This window comes from Parasteatoda tepidariorum, chromosome 4 (assembly GCF_043381705.1).
Source record: "Parasteatoda tepidariorum isolate YZ-2023 chromosome 4, CAS_Ptep_4.0, whole genome shotgun sequence".
Classification (NCBI taxonomy): Eukaryota; Metazoa; Arthropoda; class Arachnida; order Araneae; family Theridiidae; genus Parasteatoda; species Parasteatoda tepidariorum.
In genome coordinates, this window is record NC_092207.1 from 98,272,887 (window position 1) to 98,289,041 (window position 16,155).

The 16,155-nt window shown below is 27.3% G+C and overlaps 2 protein-coding genes across 2 annotated transcripts in view; one reads left to right on the forward strand and one right to left on the reverse strand.

Annotated features, from left to right (window-relative positions):
- Positions 1-1,727, forward strand: part of LOC107451995 (tetraspanin-18B) — a 37,579-nt gene extending 35,852 nt beyond the window's left edge. Inside the window, exon 9 of the mRNA XM_043043305.2 lies at positions 804-1,727. Within this exon, the coding sequence (XP_042899239.1) occupies positions 804-908 (105 nt within the window). The 3' untranslated portion in view covers positions 909-1,727. The remainder of the gene's footprint in view (positions 1-803) is intronic.
- Positions 1,728-1,766: 39 nt separating this feature from the next.
- LOC107452002 (uncharacterized) overlaps positions 1,767-16,155 on the reverse strand; it is a 48,308-nt gene continuing 33,919 nt past the window's right edge. The window contains exons 4-8 of the mRNA XM_016068269.3: positions 10,519-10,947; positions 9,378-9,554; positions 7,653-7,781; positions 7,487-7,568; positions 1,767-5,051 (exon numbers count right to left, since the gene is read on the reverse strand). Of these exons, the coding sequence (XP_015923755.2) occupies positions 4,979-5,051; positions 7,487-7,568; positions 7,653-7,781; positions 9,378-9,554; positions 10,519-10,947 (890 nt within the window). The 3' untranslated portion in view covers positions 1,767-4,978. The remainder of the gene's footprint in view (positions 5,052-7,486; positions 7,569-7,652; positions 7,782-9,377; positions 9,555-10,518; positions 10,948-16,155) is intronic.

Consider the following 16,155-nt stretch of genomic DNA (forward strand, 5'->3'; position numbering starts at 1 on the left):
AATAATAATAAAATTGTTGTTTTCTGAATCTAAAATAATGTATGTTATACGAGGGCTGTTTTTTTAATTAAGGTCCGTTTTGTTGTGTACACTAATAGATGACGGTTGCGTCGCAACGAGTACTTGCGCCGTGTCTCGTTATTCCTTGGGAACAACTGTCCTCAATTACAGCTGTGTATGTATCCTATGTGGTCAGTTATGTGTCTTTAAAATGTTCACATTTAACAAATCACCTGCCGCGTATGAGGTACAGTCAGCGATGCGTTTTTAATCGGCAAAAAACCTGCCTGCTGCATACATTCAACGGCAGATTTTTGAAGCTTATGAAACTTCCATGCTGACAGAAATTTTCGCTTCTCTATGATAATGACTCTCTCCACAGCTCAGTCCAGAGTTTTATTGGCTTTTTGATCAGGCCAGAGCTTGCGCTAAGTGATTTTCATCTTTTCCAATGTTCTAAACATCGTTTTGCTGGCAACTAGTACAACCATTACGAAGACGTGAAAACGGTCGTAATCTCTTGGATATCGGAGCAGGCGGCAAACTACTATGAAGAGGGTATTCTAAATCTAGTTGTAAAGTATGATAAGTGTTTAAGCAAAATTGGCAACTATTTTGAAAAAAAAAAAAAAAAGAGAGATGTATGCAGAATCAAAGAATAAATTTGCTTCATGAAAATTTGGTTTTTATTTTGAAACTTCCCTTATTTAAAAAATAGCCTTCGTGCATGTGTAAATGTTAAAAAGCTTTTTAAGATGGAATTAGATCAACAATTATTTAAGCTTTTTAAATTTAACTTTCAGGTTGTTGTAGTTTTGTTTGCTGTTTATGTTATTAACCAAGTCAAACGAGCCAAAAGATCAAACCCACCATCCTCCAATGATGTTCAGTATCATACTCGACTGTGATTAAAACCAGTTTGTTTAGATAAGGTTAAGGTGCTAATATTTTCTAATTCTTCTTTTAAGTCAAATAGGGATCATCTGCCCTCTAAGTATTTGTAATCTCATTTTATTCTGTTTAACATCTTTTTACAATATTGCCACAGAATAATCTTTGATGAATAATGTTATTAGCATGTACTTCAATTTATGTTGGAAACCTTGAAGTTGATTTTTTTTTGTGATTTTGTATCAATTTTATAAATTTCAATACATTTAATGAATAAAAACAATTCACCAGAGAGACACTTGATAAATATTAAAATAGTGCTACAGTGGTCAACAAATAAAACCTTGTTTGTGATCATGACATTAGCGTTAGTTTTAATAAGTCAAGATAACTCTTTCAAGCTAAATTTTCTAATATGAGAAACTGAGTTTTTAAATTTAACTTTAAATGCTTCAATCTCCAAACATTGCAAAGAGAATTGCATATGTTATAAGTTTTAGAAAATTCAACTTTGACTTTGAAGACTTTTTAAGTACTACACAGGTTTACATGATGCTAAGGCTTTCTTCAAATGTGAATTTAATTATATTTTACAATTGACCTTAACGATCATTCTTACTTGGGATTGTTTATTTTGTACCAGAAACTGCTCCTTTTGATACCATATAATTTTGAACTAAATAGGATTGTTTTGTGATATTTTTATAAGTGTTACTCTGAACACTAAATAAGCATTTAAATATCTGTGCCTTTTTTGATATGTATATATATTTTAATGATTTTTAGATATTTATTTATGCTTATATTTTTCTAAATAAAAGGAAGAAAGTTTTGTACCATGTTAGTAGATTACTTAGACAATAAACACAATAATGTGAATAAAGCAATAAATTTAATTTACTTTTTCACAGCAAAACATTAGTTTATACTAAAATATTCTTGATGAAGAATACTATAACAATAATAAAGTTGTAGTTCAAAATATATGAAATCTAATTCAATATGACAAATAGGCTACACGAAAAGGATTGACTTAAATATGCATGACTTAAGGCCATTATTATAAATGCACCACATTTTTGTAAAAATATCTAAAATTTGTAACATGTAATGGTAAAATAAAAAAGAAAAGGCTTTTTTTTGTTGCTTAAATACATTTGTGTTTGATAATTACACTTGCATACTTGAAGTGTCAAAGAAGTAAAAATATCTATTGTCCCAATAACTGGAGAAATCTTGAAGAAAAAAAATAAGATACCATTAAAGTTACTTAATGTTAAGTTAGTAAATAGGCCTTTTTTGACAAAGGAGGAAGGAACACTAAATACTGTATAATAACATAATGCGCACTGCCAAGAGATATTTATTTGAGGAGTATATGTAGCAACAATTGTATTAGTAGAATCTGTGTTTGACATTGTCATATGACAACCACAGTTTAATGCAGTCATCGTTTTAGAAACAACGTATCGTATCGTAAAATATTGGTGAATAGATCTCTGCCCACAAAATGAGATTATATTGCTTCTGAATAAAAATTTTGAAGACTAAGTATTTTTGCTTTGCTCGAATTTTAAGCAAAAAAGTTAAACCAATTCTTAAAAAATATTTTTTCTCTTTTCATTCATGGATTTGTAGCTTTTCTATTTCACCATTTCTATTAATTTCTCAATTCAATTTTGGAATGGCATTTTTATTATGTTTAAGTAAAGGATTATGTTCTAACGTTGCTTAAAATATTTTGTATTGGAATTTTTTTTTGTCAACGTTAAATTGATGCCTTTTAGTTTTATAATGCCCTACACATAACTATTTTTCTTTGCGACACTAATTCTATGGAAGACTGATGCAAATTCTTACTTCCATGTCATTCCAAAAGTAGCCTTTACTTTTTTATTCACCATCGCAATTAAAGATTAAATATTTTCTTTTGATTTGTTATACTTTTGTGGATATAAACATGTCCATAAATATTAAGATAAAAATAAACCGTTTTAGGTTATTATAATAGATAATTTTGACATATGTTTTTAAACACTGCACTTATACGAAATATTAAAATGCAAAATTCTTTCAATAGTTTTTATAACAATATCAAACAGTTAATGGAATTACAATATCATAGATAAATATAGCCATTTTAATTTGATAAATTTCGTGTTATAATAAGAAATATAAAAATTCAGTAATTTGTTAAAGAAAATAGAGTTTTACACAACTTTGCTTTTTAACCAAATATAAAACAAAAACAAAATAGTTGTGAAATAATTTTTCAATACTTATATAAACCTTTTATATACAAATATTCCGAAAACACTCTTTAAATCTCCTTGTTTTATATATTACTTAGTCACAATAACTTATGATGTTCAATTCTTTGAACATAAAATATACATCAATTATTTATCGGTTTGTGTTTATAAGTTACACAGAGATCTGGGCAAAACTTTTATTACAAGCTTTTAACTTTATTGGGAAGCGTTTTGGTTTAATAAAAACACTTTTTCAACTGTTAAGCTTTAAATATTTTTTTAAAAAAGAAGCGCTTGTAGAAATGTATAATTTAGAATTCTTAAAAAAATGACAAGATCTGTCTTTCTAATTAACTAAAAAAGCTTAGATTTGAAATCCTTTCACACCAAATTATTTACAATCGATACATCTAATATCGAATTTGAAAAAAAAATTTCTGGGCTGATATATTTTTTTGTGATATTAAGTTTAATCTAATAGTTTTGAGACTAATAGTGTAGTTGAAAAGAATATAAAAACTAAAGATACAAGAACAGTCCATATTATAATACAAAACAACAAATTTAGCTTGTTTTTTTTCAATTAATACACTAAAAGGCAAAGTCCAATTAAGTCTTTGGGCCCCACTTGTATGACATTGAAACGATGGAATATATGTACAATGAAATTATCAAATTATCTGCATTGAAGTTAAATTTGCTTTTAAACATCAACTACTTAGTCCTTAGAAAAAGAAAAATACATAATGACAGTGTAAAAAGGACTTGTGTAGAGAAATTCAAAGATTTAACGCTCAAGCGCTAACATCAAATATAGTTACATATCACAAATAATGTAGAATGACATTCAAAACTTTCAGATTACACAGGCTTACTGTAATAAAATTTTTGCTTAGGGTTTTAGGCATTACATTATATTTAGTGTAATGTGTACTGGATTTTTAATATAAAATTTCAGTCAGATTTTGGATATTCATCAAAGTTAGATTTAATGTACATGTCTTAATAAAATTGCTTCTTTTCTTGATGAAAATGAAAAATCTATTGTCACAAAAAAATTTGAGACAACAAAGTGAATTTTTTTCTTAAAACACTGTAATCATTGTTGTTAAAATGCTCAATATGGCAAACTGTTTTCATTTGAAAGTTTTTGTCACCTCACAAAATAAATATTTGTTGGTTTGTGTTATTCAAGGAAACATATTATGCCTAGCACATTGCCAACCAATAAATATATATAAATTATTTTATTAATTTTATAGCTTTACATATTTTCTTTATTTTTAGCAGAGCTTTCTATAAAAATTGAATGATCGCTGGCAAAAGGCATAAATGATATGGACCGAAGAATACATGTAAAAATAAATCTCAGCACACTAACTGTAACGCGAACAAATTCAACAATGGAATTTTTCAAAAGATTCTTGGTAGAAAATGCTGAGCGGTCAAAAAAAAAAATATGTTTCTTAAAAACTACTTTATTACACTCATTTAATTCTTAACTTGTTTCTATAAGTTAAAAAAATAAATGGATTTCATATTTATTAGTTAAAAGTAACAAGGCCGTTTTTATTTTTTGGAAAGCATTGAACTTAATTTTTAATGTTCTGATAAGAGGGAAAAATATTTGGAATAATTAATTAGATGTAGGGTGTGCAACAGAAGGAAACAGATTCAATTTATGTATATTAATATCCAGTACAGGAATATATGTCCTTAAAATATTTAAAAATGTCTGCTCACTTTGCTGCTTTTTGAAAGAAATACTGAAGTTTATGATTTGCTTTCTTAGCCTGTACTTAAACTAAAAATGAAAAGCTCTAGACATGTCATGACTAGGGGTTGGCATTGCTAGGTTCACCTAAATCTTCTGCTTCATCATCCTCTTCTTTATCTTCTTTTTTATTTCTGAAATAATACTTTGATTAGAATTTTAAAAGAAATATAATAAAAGATAAGAAAAACATGAATGGGGATTTTCTACTAATATTGAAGAAGCATTTAATTGTAATAAACATTAGAAAAATAAATGATTTTTTTTATTTATTTAAAAATTTTTTTTTTTTTTACAATTATTAAACTCATTGTGTGTTTATACATATACTGTATTGCAAGCCTTAACTAGAAAACATACACATTATAGGCCAGTTCCTATTTGAATGAGTAAATAATTAGGGAAGACGGTTGTTTTAAAAGTTGTAATTTGTGCCTAGTATGGATACTTGTCCATATAACAATGTATGAGAGGTAGATAGATATAAGGACAAATCTGTACTTTTTATGCATAAGAACTCCAATAACTTTTAAATTATTAGTCCTATTAACTTTACTTTGATTTTATTAAATTTAGAGTAAATATTTTATTTGTTTATATTCTACATGTCTTGATAAGAATTTCTAATGCATAAGTTAGTAATAATTTTTTTTAAAAGTATACTTTTTTTATACTTTACTTACAAAATCTTTTATACCTAGTTGCCTCAAAGGCTTAGTTTTAATGTCATTCGATTCAGCGTAGAAAAAGTGTTTAGGAAACTATATCTCACTAAATAGTAATAATTCTGATTTTTTTCGGCCATTCAGTAAATTCAAGATGAAGGCTTAAGCTTCATAAGGGAGAGAGCAAACTTAAGTTTTGATATAGGGCCTTAACCCTAACATTGTTATTTCAAGGCATCAATCAATTCAAAGAACAAGATACGGTGCTAAAATTATGAATAAAATTTTTTTTGTAAGTATCTTAGCATATTCTTAGTAGCACAGCAATGCTTTTTTTAATCATAAGTGCTAAATTTTCAAATTGTTAGTACTAATTTATAACAATGGGCATTGCTGTTGGTTTTTTTTTACATTGTTTTAAATGACGCGTATTTGATATACTAATTTTTTGAAAACCTAATAATTCCACAAACTTTGTAATTAGTACTTTCATTTATTGCTCAGATTCATTAATTTATAATAATATGACAATTTTAGTTCTTTCCTCCAAATTTAAGAAAAAATTAACAGGAACGAGAGAAAGTGATAAATTATTAAAATATAATGTTTTTAATCAGTACTATTTTTAAAAACTTTTATATTTTCAATTTCACGTATTGAAAAAATATATATTGAAAATAGGCAATGTAAAAACTGTTAAGTTTATGTAATTTTCATTCCCTATTTAAGATTTTTTTATAAGCTTCAATATGAATATTTGAATTAATTTAGTAAACTCAGCTTCAAAAACGATTTAATTAAAGTGCATTAAAAGATCTAATATTTACTAAGAATATTTACCATTTTATATTATGCAAGGGACGTCTTATTTTAATATTGTTAGTTTATTAGAACAAATAATAAAACAACAGTATAATAGTAAAGGATATAAAAGTCTCCTCAAGCATAGAGTACATATTATCTAAAACTTATTTGACATGTCCATAGACAAGAATGAGTACTAAAACTTTTTATTACTCTTCTTTTGATAATAAAACATTTATAACTGTTGTAAATGTTGAAATACTCAATTTAATACTCTTTAAATCACATGCAATCTTTCACTAGTTAACTTGAACTTGCTGAACTCTGATGAATTCGTTAAATAAAATTTTTTAGAACGAATGCATTTTATTTAGCTTTTTAAAAACCTGTTTTTAAAGTTGTGACTTTAAAAACCTTAATCAATATTTTTACTTGGGTCTCATATTTTTTTAGAAATTTAAATCCTGAATAAAATTTAATTTCTAATCATGCCATCCACTTCATCTTTTTAAAAGTTTAGTTCATTTCCTAAATAAAAGAATAAAATAAAATGAGATTTCACTCACTTCAGTTTTTATTAAAAAAAATTACTTTTGATCTGTACGAAATAACAACTTGAAATTAAAAAAAAAAAAGCAAATAGCAGGGTAAAATTATAATTTGGAAGTCATTAAACTGATTTCACCTTACCATAAGCTTCTGAAAGACCTACTCTTAAAATATGCCAAATATTTTTTTAAAGAAGTCTTAGATATTCTTGTCTCTTACAACCAACTTTCTTTAGCCAAAATTAAACACAAACTATGAAAATGCATTTTTTCCCTAGTAAAAAATTAATTACATTTTACTTTAGAAATCATCACATAAAAAAGGGAATACAAACAGAGTGAAATAAAATTTTGTACTCTTTTAAATTGTTTGATAGGACATGACTATGAAATTTTAATACTTGTTCAGGTACCAAAGTTAAAACATGAATTATAACGAATTAATTAACTAGAATGCCATGTTTCAGCTAGGCAAATAAAAAAAAAAAGTACACAACATTGTGAATAACAATGGAAGAATAAGAGTTCAAATTTTAAGTATTTAAATGTTACCTTCTCATTACACATATGATGATGATTATAATGCTGTTTCCAAGAATCAGAATGACGATTATTATACATGGTATCATAATATCTGTAGAAGAAGAAAAAAAAATGAATGTGCAATTTACATTAATTTTTGCATTATTCCTTCTTTTAGAGTACTTATTAATGTTACCTTCTGTAAATCTTGGTTCTGGAGAGTAAGTGTAGGATTCATTCAATGATTGAGAGGTAGTATTTTCTAAATTTTGTTCATTGGCTGTGATGGACAATATTGAAATGGAAGTGATTTCCTCTACAACTTCTGAAAACAAATAACATTAATTATTAATAATAGAGCTGTAAAAATATTTGTTCTTGTACAGCCACTATCTTCAAAGTTTGAACTCCTTAATGTTAATTTTACTTTTTGCATATTTTGCTATGATCTGACTTTTACTCCTACATGCTACCTGAGATTAAATAAATAACTTACAATATAAGTGTACATACACACACACACATATATGTGTGTATGTTAGGATTTATATTTTCATAACAATAAAAATAATATTTCTTTTGCATTAAAATAAAATATTTTAAATTTAATAAAGTATGAAGATTAAAATATTTATTTTGTTGATTAATAAGCTGAATTATGTACAACTTAAAGTATGTTAATCCTTCTCATTGAAATTAAAATTAACATAAATTCTGAATGGATTGTGTGTTAATTGCACAGGTTTTACATCATACATTAAATAAAAATACTCATTTTAAATTATTGACATTTCATTTGGGTCATTCATTACCTTATGTTTGATATGTTCCTGCGATTAACAATAGGGGTAAAGTAATGAATAAATTAACAGAAGTGTAACCTATAACATAAATTAATGAGGAAGTTTTAAACACAGGAAGGTTTTAATTAAAGAAAAGAAAATCGCATTGTTAGGACATGCCATTATTTTGTCATACATCAAATGAAAACACTATTCTCCATGCCAAGTGCAGTGTATTAAATAGTAATAAAAGATAAATATAGTCAAGAATTTCACAATATGAAGTACTATGTTTAAAAGGGATAATTATCCAGATAATGATTTATTTAAGTCTTTTAATGGCATTCTGAGTTGTCATAGAATTAAGAAGCTCATAAAAAGTAGAAGTCTTTTTATGACACCGACATTCATTAGTTTTTGAAATGTTGACTGTAATTAAAATTCTATCTTGAAAAAAAAATCATTATTTAATAAAAATACTTAAAAAAAAATANAATTTAAAAAAAAAAAAAAAAAAAAAACAAGATTGTTCTACTATAAAAGTAGGAACCCCTAAAAAAATGAAGATATGTCAATGAAATATACTGAATAATGCAGATGAATTTTGTTTCTATAAACCAATAAGAAAAGTGAAATGTCTTAATTCACTTATACATAAATATTCATGACTTCCTTTTTAATAACTTTGTTTGGAATGCTAATGCATTTTTATCTTAGTTAAGTGTGGAAAACAGAACTTTTAAAGTTATTTTTTTTTTAGCTTAAAATATAAGTAAAAATCTGTATTTCACGTGATTCCTTATTTATTAATCTTTTCAAGGACAAATTTATTACACAGAACATAGATACTTAAAAATTACGTTAACATAATTTTTAAGTTTCAATAAATTATGTCCAATTAATTACACTAACCAAATTTTATTGGCAATTAATAATAATAACTTGTTAGAGTGATAAATATGCATAATTTATTACATTTACCAAAAAACCTGGATATTATTAAAAGAAATGCAAAAAATTTTCACAGAATATATTGTAGTAATAATCTTTTGTATATGAAAAAACATGACAATATCAATCGAAATAAATAAAATGGTCCAATAAAAGTAAGGAAAAACTATAACATAAAGTCTTCTTACGAATGCAGGGTGAAAGTGTGTTACTCCAATGATGATTACGAATGCAGTATAGAAAGCGTGTATTTTCCAAAGTATCGTTGAACACTAAGTCATTACGACAAGCATAAATAGCTGCAGTACTATTCCTTTCCACAAGGTAACTATGTTCACCAGCAGGCATGTCTGGACAACCTTCAACTAAATACAAATAGAACATGGATTTTAATTTTTATATAAAATAAATTTAATGGGGAGAATTATGCAAATTTGTTTCATAACTAATGCAGTAAAATACCCAGTATATATACATGCAATAATGAATAGGAAAAAAAATACAGGAAACACTTCACAAATCTAAATGTTTTAAAATTTCAAATATTTATTTTTTTGTATACTTTAAATCAAAATAAGATACTTTTTTTGAATAAGTTACAATCGCATAAAGAATTCAACCAAATAAGCATCCAAGATTTTAAAAATTTACAATGGAGATAAATAATACAATCGTGTTCTAGCAATATATTAGACTTCATTAAAAAATATGTTCGCAGTAAAACTAAAATTAACATTGAGCGGTTCAAAGTTTGGAAACCACAACGTTAATTTTAGTTTTTGTGAACTTCAACATATCTCGAGAACTTTTTAAGCGAATTGAAATTTTTTTTACACGGAATAATGAAATTTGTTTATCCAAAGATAATATTAGACTATTATTTAAATAATTAATGAAAAAAATTTTTAATTGTCAAGTATACAAGTTTTCACATCATTTCAAAAAATGCATTTTTAAATGGCAAAATTCAAAATTTGAGCGAAATCGGTCAAACAGTTAAAAAGAAATCAAATTTTGAAAAAGACGGATTTTTTAAATTCGATTTTTCAGGAACTATTCGATCGATTATTATAATAATTTAAGAAGGAGAGTGTTCGAAATTTAGGGTCCATCAAAATCTATTCTCACTGGATGCTATTTGTTTTGTTCTCAAAAAATAGCATCCAGTGAGAATGGTCCTTTAATGTTGATACCTCTACATTTTTTGCTTTCTCAAAAAAAAATAAAAAATATTTAATTAAAAATTATTTATTTTCCCGCTGTAAAATATAACTCTTATCTCAATGATTGAGATTCAGTAATAAAAGTACAATTAAAATATTCACTGACTTTTAAAATAAGCTAAGAATCCGCTGGAAGGGGCTAGCTCAGAGGATTGGAACTTCACCACTAAATCATTACTTGCATCAGTTTTCGCATTTCTTAAACCATCTAAACTCTGTCCACAGACTGAGAACAATTTCAGATTTCCCTCAAACACACTCAAAGAGTCTCTGTCACATTTGATGATCGGTTTAATTAATTGGCTAACACCAATGGCATAAAACTTATCCTCATGGTCCGCAGGAGTCGGAACCACTTCAGTAGCAGCACTTAGGTGAAGGTGTAAGATTTTAACATTAATTTTTTGTCCTTCAGCTGCTGATAGAGACCAACTACATTCTGGCAGTTGAGGATAGTATTTAGGGTACCCTGGTTGCATAATGTACCCTTCTGTGGCAGTGATTTTGGCATTGCAGTACTTGTTGATCTTATCGACTGAAAGAAAAAGAAATTTATTAATATTTAATAAAGTTTATTTAAAAACTAAAATACACTATTAGCCTATTATAAGTCATTAGCAGGTTTTTATTTTAATGACAGTCGAAAACATAAAATGAAGCTATTCTTCCTTATCTTATTTAAACACTGGAATACTAACTTTAATGTTTAACTTCAAAAGCAGAAAATAATGCACTAACTAAATTGAGGAGAAGGTTAACGTTGTATTTAGTTTCAAACTAAAGTTAATCAACACTTTTAATTATAAATTTATTCCTAAAAAGAGCTATGATTTAACAGTGTATCCATTTTTTTTAGGGAAAAGGAGGTCACGAGCATACGAGAAATTTCAAATTTATGCTTTAAAATTGTATTTAAGACAGTAAAAATAGGATTTAAACCTAAAAAAAAAAAAGTTCTATCCATTGGTAAATTGAAATATCCTTCTCAAGTAAGTTGTAAAATATCACACATCGGATTTCTCCAGAAAAGTGGTAAATGGAGGGAAACTTAAATATTGTTATCACAAATGATGACATGGTAAAATAATTAGTTAAAAGTTTTAATTTTAGAGGAAATCGAACTACAATAGAGGTGCACAACCTACGGCCCACAAGCCGCCGGCCTACTGTTGATGTGCGCGGCCCGCAAAAGCTTCTGAAGAAAATGAAAAAAACTTTTTTTTTTTTGAAAAATAAAGAAATGTATTTTTTAAATTGCAAATTTTAGTCTTTACTTTCTGATGCGCTTAATTTACGCAGATTCTACCGTAAATCTACGTTGTTTCTCGATCGCTTTTTCAACGGTTATAGCTACAAAATTCTGCATGGTTTTAAAAAAACTCAATAATTCGAATACAATATTACGATACGTGAATTTAAGAAATCCCCTTTTGAGTAGCTTTATTGTTGCCGATTTAAACGTAAATTCATGTGACGTTTCGATTGTTTTTTTATAGCATTTATAAGTTAGCAATTTTCATGTGGTTTTTAAAATTCCAATACATTTATTACGACGCGTGAGTTATTTAATTTGTAAATTTTTGACATGTTTTATTAACGCCAATTTCATCATAAACCTGAATTTCTGATTTTTTTTTAAGGCAATTATTGCTACGTTTTTCTGTGTGATTTTGAAAATCCCATATTTTTACTAAAATATTATTACGACATGCCAGTTTCAAATCGCACATTTAAATTATCACTTTTTGGACGAAATTTCTTTTTGCCGATTTTATCGAACATCACATCACTTTTCAATTATTTTTTAGGCAGTTTTTACGATGCATTCCTCGGTGGTATAAAAATTCCGATCTTTATAACGACATTCCAATTTTAAAGCATGCATTTAATTATTACTTACAGACTAGCTTCATTTATGCTGATTTCATCGTAAATGAAAGCAATTAAGCTTTTTTTTTTCAATTATTGCGATGCTTTTTCACCTGAATTTGACGATCCCCTTATTTTAACTATGATATCATTAAGACCCACGATTTATTTAATCGCGCATTTAAATAATAACTTTTTGATAAAATTTATTTGTGCCTATTTCACCGACTTTATTCATTATTCATTGTGCCTTTTTTCCGTCGATTTTTCGGCGGTTAGAGAAATACATTTGCACGTGGCATTTAGAATTCCGATACTTTAATTTTTAATAGAATATTATTGCAACAAGAAAAATTAAAAAACGTGGAGGAAAACTTGAATTTTCTCACTGTTAGTAATTTTTAAAAAAAATAATTTATAGCTTAGGGGATTTTTTTTAAAAACAAAACGTTTCCTATTTATAGTTTATAAAACCTCTAAAAATTCAAGCAATAGAAATAATATTTGAAGTATAACACCAAATAAAAATGGAAACTTATTTTGTACTATAATTGAATTGTTTTAATTTTTGGTTTTTTTTTACAAATTTTCTTTAATTAAAATATTTAATTCAATTTTATATTACTCATTAAAATACGTTAAGTATTTTTTTTCCTTCCCCAATATATATATTGGGGATAAAAAGTTTACTGACAAAAAATTTAGTTCTTAGAACACTAATATATTTACATAAAAATTATTATATTTGATGCCAGTAAGACTATAAACATGCATACGGCCCTTCTATATAGTCAACCTGCTGCGCTTTCAGGCCCTTCACTGAAAATTTTCAGTCAGAAAACAACCTTTAAAGTTTGTCCACCCCTAAACTACAATAAAACAGCATATTTCGATAATGTTAAATAGTTACATAAATTTATACGGTCTAACTCGCTTTAAGCTAATTTTTGGTTAAAAAGCATAATATAACAAAATCGATTTTCTCTATACTATGGAAAAGTTGAGGGATACAAATTTGTTTGTCGTCATGGAAAGAAACGCCCACAGAACGTCTCATGGGTATTAAATAGAACTTTATGCAAATGAAACAAAACGTGACGCACGATTAATAATTAATTGAGGAACAAAATGCTTAAAAAGTGATTGTTTATTGGTTAATAGGAAAGGAAATCTGTTTCCCTCTAAATCGACCTAGTTTTAGTTTATACTTCACGACAATACCTGAAAAATAGCTTCTGAGGGGTAAGAGATGAAACACCTATTTTGGATTTAAGAATAAATCATTAAATTAAATCTGATAATTTATTTACAGATTTAAAATTTCATTAAAATAAATTGAGACTTAATTTTTTATTTATTCACAAAAGAAAGTTTCTCATTTTAAAAACATTAGAAGTAACCGCAAATTTAATTTAATTATAAGAAAATAAAAATCAGCTGTTTCCAAAACAACTAAACGTTTTCTTTTTAAATGATTGTCATGAAATTAATATTATTTTTCCAATTGGAAGGAAAAAAATTATTTTTCTCTAATGATGCATGAACTCATTCGAATCCAGGATAATTGAAATGCGGGAAATGTATAATTAAATCTGGAATTTATTCAACAATTCTGGATTCCCTTTTCTTTCTTTTTTTACACTAAGAACTTTAAAGCATCATCCTGTTCTTTTAATTTACACACACGATAAATCAATATTTGGGTGAGAAAAACAATAACTTTCACAGGGGAGAGCTTAATGAAAAGGTTTTAATGAATTAAATTCTCTTTAGTAAAACTTCTTTATCCCATCCCCCTAAGCGTGGTGAACGAGTCATTAGGAAAATTGATGATTCATATTTTTATGAATATAGGCTTAATAGAATCTGCAAAAAATTTTCGAAAAATAAATTACACTGGAACTGATTTAAGGGGGAAATATTAAAATGAAGAAAAAATAATCAGTTGATTAGGGTGAGAAAAGATAAGACTATTTAGTGACAATAGGCGATGTGAAAATTAAATAAAACTTTATTTCAGTTATAATGGAAAAGATGCTCTCCGTACATTCAAGAATTCCTATTTAGGTATGGGCTCAATAAATATCATTAAGATTATTTTAGAATAATCTTCTTTTAATGAAATACTTTATTAGGCAGCCCATAGGAAGAAAAAAAAAAGACCCAGGCTTAATAAATTTGAAGCAATCAATCTTTATGGTATGAAGATGCCTTTAAGTATATGTATATTTTGTATAATAGCCGCACTTAATATGCATTTTTAGAGTTCTTAGCAAAATTGAATTTTATAAGTACACACATTAAAGGTCGAAAATTAATATCTTTAAAAAAAGCTATCAAAATATGCCAAATTATTTCTTAGGAAGGCAGGTGTAAAAACATAAAAACCTGTTTGATTGCCAGTATAAATTTGTTGGGTATTTAGTTTCTCATAATAGCCTTTCAATTCTCTTCCGTTTCCTTTGGAAATCAAGTAAGCTTTGTTGTTTTCAGTCCCGTTTTAAACGGAAACGATTCATTAGATTTTCTTTAATTTCCTGGCTTGAGGGTTGTAAATTAAGAAGTGGTATTGTCACTAAAAGTCGCTAGACATCGATACAGAATATCGGAGCAGAGGGGTGGCACATTTGTCGATTAATAGAGTACATAAAACCGACGATCCAGTAGATGAGATTGGTTTTTACCGTTCTTAATTATATTTAATTAAAATGAGATCAGTGGCATAGTTTAAAATCGAGGTTGCTCATAGCGAAATTGTAGTATCAATGATTTAAAGCTTTTTTTTGACTCACTCTTCTATGACTGTTTGTCATAGTCCACAAATGTAAAGAATCTTTAAAGTTTATGGTTTTTTGAGGTGTTGGAGAGCATTACTATATCAACAATTTATTTCTTCGCTTTAGATGAGTAATTTAAGGCACTTAATATGGATACCTTTTAAAATATTTTGATAAGGATTGCAAAAATATATATTACGGGAATCATAGAGATAGGAAAGCGCAATATATGTAATATTCAGTTCACAAATTTATGACTGTTTATCAGCTGTACTTTTGGGACCCCGTTTCCATACTATGACCACCCTATTTTGAGAAATACGAATCTGCCCTGGAAAAAAATTTTTTTTTTCAAAGTATTGTATTTGCCTTAACTGGCAAAGGAATCTATTGAAATCGATTTTGTAGCTTATAGTTGATATTAATTAATTAGCATATTTAAGATATCTCTCTCGAACAATTATTAAAGATATTTAAGATATCTCTCTCGAATCAACCAGAGTTTACCTCGTCCAATTTTAAATTCCTAATTAAAAGACCTAGTACTTCTCTAATATCAGTACGATAAAGAAAATTAATTTTTAGAGAGCATATATCCGAGTTAAAATATATTTTCATTGCTTTCACTTTATGTAAAAATTACAAAAATCTTGGTGGACAAAATTATTTAAACAATCGTGTTTCAGAAGTTTTTTTTTCCCTATTGCAAACTCCTTAGTATCAAAATAACTTGGCCCTCGTTGGACACATATTCACGAATCTTGGCTAAATAAGGGTTCAAAAGGCCGTTATTTTTCCGATATTGGCCCTTTATAGAATTGTCCGATTCACCCGATATTTTAGAGCCACTTTACAACCAATATAGGCCCCATATAGAATTGTCAGATTCACTCGATATTTTATAGTATTCATTTTTTAGCCAAGATAGGTTCTATATTGGCGCCACGAAAGTCGATATTGGCCCTATCAGGGGTCTGTCCAGACATTTTGTGAAAGGTCCGTTTTTCGTAAAATTGTGAAAAAATTACTCACATTCTTTCAACCAGGGTCCGCTTTTATGAATTTGTGCAAATAGGGTCCGTTATTGCAAAAAAAAA